The sequence below is a fragment of the Heliconius melpomene genome, chromosome 12 (assembly GCF_056956725.1).
Source record: "Heliconius melpomene rosina isolate 202511_hmr_F chromosome 12, ASM5695672v1, whole genome shotgun sequence".
In the NCBI taxonomy this organism is placed as follows: domain Eukaryota; kingdom Metazoa; phylum Arthropoda; class Insecta; order Lepidoptera; family Nymphalidae; genus Heliconius; species Heliconius melpomene.
The window spans coordinates 5,915,065-5,920,297 of record NC_140400.1 but is presented as its reverse complement, the minus strand read 5'-3'; the positions used below and the strand labels follow the sequence as shown (position 1 = coordinate 5,920,297).

At 33.0% G+C, this 5,233-nt stretch overlaps 1 protein-coding gene across 1 annotated transcript; it reads right to left on the bottom strand.

The window, feature by feature from the left end:
* Positions 1-295: 295 nt before the first annotated feature.
* On the bottom strand, positions 296-1,107 carry LOC146533606 (uncharacterized). Its single transcript, XM_085194891.1, has 2 exons — positions 934-1,107; positions 296-635 (listed from the first exon to the last, which is right to left on the bottom strand). The coding sequence occupies exons 1-2, from the start codon at positions 1,079-1,081 to the stop codon at positions 379-381; spliced, it is 405 nt and encodes a 134-aa protein (XP_085051017.1). The 5' UTR covers positions 1,082-1,107; the 3' UTR covers positions 296-378.
* Between the last annotated feature and the right edge of the window lie 4,126 nt (positions 1,108-5,233).

The following is a 5,233-nucleotide window of genomic DNA, read 5'->3' as shown; positions in this document are numbered from 1 at the left end:
CTTACCCAAATCAATAATAATTTAACATTTAAGGCTGTTTCTGAACAAGTAAATTAAATTATTCATTGACATCAACTCATTTGACTTTCAGTCAATTCTGTTTATTATATGAATAATCATGTAGTTCAAGCGGACGAAGCCGCGGGGCCACTAGTCGTTTATAAGCTATTGAGATTCATATTTAAAAAAAAAACTTGTTGCATAACGTTTACTGTACGAGTATAATATCTAAGTCCTCACAGTTCTTCAAGCATGTTAGGAAAATGAAATAAAATGAAAAACAAAGTAAATGCAGAACTTTAATATAAATGGAATAATAACATATAGATATAACATTTAATTTGATGTGTTGAAATTGTAATTCTCTTGTTGTTTTTATTAAGGAAATAGATCGACGAGTTCAGCAATTATTTTCTCAATTAGTTTAATCACTCTAGCTAACATTTTTAATATTTTGTTTATATCTAAGCCTGGATTTATACTTGTGTTTTCGCTAATAACCGTTGCAAGACCTTTGAAAACAATATTATCCCCTTCCTTTTGAATGCTTAGACCAGTTTTATCGTAACTTTTACCGAAAAACAAGTAATTCAAAACATTTTCAATTTCTTCCAAAAAATCTTTTAGAAGAGCATCTGAAATATATTGACATATTAACAATTTTAAAAAACTATTAGGTATATATTGTAAATAGATAATAAGAATAATTTTAACAATTTAAGAGTATAAACCGGTGGGACGATTCCCTGCCAGATGAAGCGACGACATAAAGAGGTTGGCGGGAAGCGGATGGGTCCGAAAAGCTGAGAATCGAGTGTGGTGGCGAGAATTGGGGAAGGCCTATGTCCAACAGTGGACAAAAATGGCTGTTGATGATGATGATAATGATGATGAAGAGTATAAAAATACATCAAAATAACATTAAGACCTTACCATTTTCATTACCAAAGGAAAATTTATCTTTGGAACTACTTGTGGGCAGATTATTATCTTGGCCGACCACCTTGATCTGTGAAGCTCCTAGCTCCCCCACAACTAGAGCCCCCACTAGAAACAAAACAACAGCTACTTTATACAACATTGTGAAGTATTGGAAGAAAACAAATAACTGCAACCTTTTATAACTATTATTGGAATTTAGAAACGGTAATAATTTATTGCGCTATGAGAAATATGTACTAAAACTTATTTTATTAATATATAAGATATTTTCATAATATATAAGAATGTCATCATATCTAGAATTTTTATGTTTTAAAGCATTTTTTAAATACTTGAGATAAAAAATTGTGTTGCATACAACGCATATGTCAGGGTAGGCAGAGAGAACCAAGTGTTAAAAAACTCCGTCTCCTGTCTAATTTGAATGGTGTAATTCAACGCCGCGCTTTGTCTTAACAGAGTGAGGAAATGTAAATAAATCGATCCTCCGAGTGGGTATAGAACATAATTATTACATAAATGGAATATTTAAATTGAAGAATTGGAAAACTGTGGGCAAGTCCAACTCGCGCTTGGTCGGTTTTTTTCTTAAGCACACTTAAATAAAAAATCGTATATTTCAAGCGGGCGTAGCCGCACGGGGGCCGTTAGTTTTTTTTGATAAAAGATTCTTAAACTACACCAAGAAGGACAAAAAGCAACAATAATTTAGACGAATTCCTTGGCGTCCTTTGGCTAAACCTAAACTCATTTAGTCTTTATGAGGTTTTCCAAAATATATGATGATAAAACTTTAGAAAAGTTTTCCAGCCAATACCTGCAACGTTTACGTGAAGGATACATAGGATAGGTATTCGCTTCGTTTCATACAAAGTATTCAGTCGTGCGATGTAGGAACAGCTGTTGCCTCACTATGGTTTCAATATTTTTCTGAAAACAAAATTGGGTTACATATTAATTTTTAATTAAATTATGTAATAATATAATTTCGTAAATCGTATTTATACAAGTGGATAAGACATTGAGGTCCTCGTGGCTAAGTGGCATGTGCGTGCAGTTAGCAAACGCCACGACTGTGAGTTCCCATTCGAGGGATTGAATTATTTAATATTTTCATTTTTTTCAGTTAATATGTCGAAAATTGAAAAAATATAACTAAAGATATCTAAAAATGTATCTTTTTTCCTTAAATAAGGAATAATTATTAAGAAATCTTACTAGATAGGTCATTTAGCGCTTTTTCGTAAATCAAAGTACCATAATACAAATTGCTACGAACATCTAGTGCTATCACAGAATCCTCATTAACCAGATATGAACAGCTCCAATAGAATGTAATGGTTGAATTAATTGAGGGCCACTGGTAAAGCTTTGATGAGTTTTAGAGTTGAAGCACTAATTATTTACTTACAAAGGGCTTCTGTTTCAATTGCAATGGGTTTGTAGTTTTGTAATAACCTCGTTTTGCGAAAGGAAGTTTCTGAATTGAAGAAAGCGATAAATTTTCTGGATTTTAACATCGATATATTTCGGATTTGTTTTGTAATTATTTATATTTTACAAAATAGGTAGTTTTACTGGTCAGTGGCAGATAACAAACAGCAGGAACAACGCGGCGTAGAACGCTGAAATCAGGCGTGTGGGATCTTAGGGGAGTGTAAGGGAGCACTGAGAGATTATTCCTCGGGATTTTACGAAAACTTACTTGGATGAATAACTGTATACCAAATTTTAGCTTAATTCGCCCTTCCTTTTGTGAACGATTTGAGCTTATTTTGGTAAATAACATTTCTTATCCCAAACCTATTTGTTTTTTTATAGCAGTGTAGGCAGAAGGAGCCTTAAGATACTCCCTCCCCTAATTTTCGCCTCCTTTTCGAGATATTGCGTATTGAGAGGCGAACTTAACGCCGCGAATTGTCTTGTTACCAGCTCAAAAAATGATGATTATTCCCGTAGGTGGGCATCGAACCCACAATCGTTGCGTTTACAATCAAACGGTGTGACTTACCACGACCACGTTTGTAACTTAAATTTAGTGTTTATACTAGTTTATTTTTAACTTTCTACATTTAGGTATACAAAGTAGTTTTTACAACTAAAATGGTGAAGAAAGAATACTAATTAAAGAAGTTCAGTAATAGTCTTTGTAATTTAAGAATTTATCTTGTTCAGGAATCTGGGGGCGTCGAGACGCGTCTGGCTGGCTAAATGTCAAGGTTGTGGGTTCGATTCCCACTCGGGGGAAAGATTTGTTTTCATTGTCTTCCTCTGTTAATAACACTGAGAATCGCGACAGGCTGGCCCACCTGAAAAAAAAAATAGCATTGTGTCAAAGAGTGCCTTTGAATTGCGACACTAAACACGCGATGCCTCTAGAATTTGGTGGAAAGTGGGGAACGGAGTGTCTTAACACTAGGTTCCCTCTGCCTACCCTGCTGTGTGCGGGATACAGCGTGAAGCTGATTTAATTTTTTGATTAAAGAATAAAATAATACTAAAAACAAACATTACAGAAATTAATGTTTCAAGTTTAGTAATAATTATAGAACATGACTAAGGGGGCGTGAAACTCTTTGTCTTCTAATTGAAACCGAATTTTGTATAAGCAAAGTACAGACGCTGTCAAAAGTAGCTTATTATTAACTGATGCGACGCAAAGAAGGATAATGTGTTTAACAGCATATGTATGTTCTTATGCATAGATCGATTTTGATGATATTGTGTATTATTAAAGTTATGATAAAATTAACCACAATAGCGACGAAACGCTATATGGTTTAAAAAAAATCGATAAATTATGCAATATATTGGATTTTGGCGAGCTTTGTGTAACATTTAGTGTTTGTTTTATTAAAATCAGTTCGTAAATAACAAAGAAATAACAAAATCCTGTTTCTTAATACCAAACAATTACTAAAAGACATAAATTACGATTTACTTTATGCATTGTAGTATAGATAATCGTACAAAAATAATTAATATTTTTTTCTTAAATACACTTAAATTAATATTCGTATAGTTCAAGTGGACGAGGCCGCGCGGGAGCTACTAGTATTTAAATAATTATTCCCTATAATTCCGATATCTAGGCTTAACATATAAAACAAACACACCAAAGTATTTTACATGTACAGTAAAAAACAATAAAATTTGATAAAAAATGTCAATAAATGAATATTTTATGGGATTTCAGTATGTTGATGATATTCGTAGGTTTGATTACTATTTAAATATGCATGTGAAAGTGTCAAAGTAAATAAAAAAAAGGAATCAAAACATTTTGGACTCTTTTACGAATTATTTTATACTATTTATAAATGTAAAAGGGTGAGCAGAGGTAACCTTGCGTTAAGGCACTTCGTTCCTCATATAAATATCAATATTCGTATAGTAAAAATAATATTGAAATAAACGCGATAGTTATGAGTACGAATCCCACTTGGGAGAATAAAATACCTATTTATAATTTTCATATCTTCGCTCTAGTAACAAGACAAAGCGCGGCGTTAAGTTCTGCTATTCAAAATGCAACGTCTCAAAAATTGGACGGAAAGTGAAAAATGGAGTATTTTAACTCTACGTTCTCTCAGCTTATCTTTCCATATACGGAATAACTGGTAATATAATTACCGTCTCTGGTAAAGCGCCAACAAAATCTTTAAGTAAAATAACTAAAACAATATTGAACTAGAATATTTTACGATCGAGGGATATTATAAGAAATAAATTCTACCGCAACATTATTGAGATACAAGTGCATTTTACGATCGGTTTTACATTAAAAATGTAGTTATCATAGTTTTATTAGGTTAACCCAGTTAGTGCTCGAGTTTTACTGTAAATATAGGAATGGATTTTTTTTATAGCTTCACGCTGTATTCCTCTTATAGCAGGGTTTGCAGAGATTATGGTTTGGTATTATTATTTAAAATATTTATTATATCATTTCACCGAGTGGGATTCAAACCCATAGCCATGTCTCCTTTACAGTCGCCCATATGTGCCCTTGCACTACGATTGGCCTCCTCCTGAAGAGCTGGTTCAAGAGTTCAAGAGTTAGCCAAAATTATCGCCTCAGAATTATTTGACGTCAACGCCAAAGCCGCGGGTTGGAACTAGTGGAAAATTCGTTTTCTATAAACATGTACAGGCATGTCACAGCGGTTTCATAAATTCCTGTTACAACGAACTCAAAATGTAATACTGTGTAGTAACAGTTATTACCCTTTCACATATTCAAATGTTTGAATGTATCATACAATATTTGTGGATTCGAACCTATGACCAT

What these genes read in the sequence shown, in the direction of transcription:
- LOC146533606 (XM_085194891.1), bottom strand. Translation starts at nt 1,081, where the DNA reads ATGTTGTATAAAGTAGCTGTTGTTTTGTTTCTAGTGGGGGCTCTAGTT. An exon ending in TTCCTTTGGTAATGAAAATG is followed by an intron (nt 636 to 933) that starts GTAAGGTCTTAA and finishes AATATATTTCAG; the next exon opens with ATGCTCTTCTAAAAGATTTT.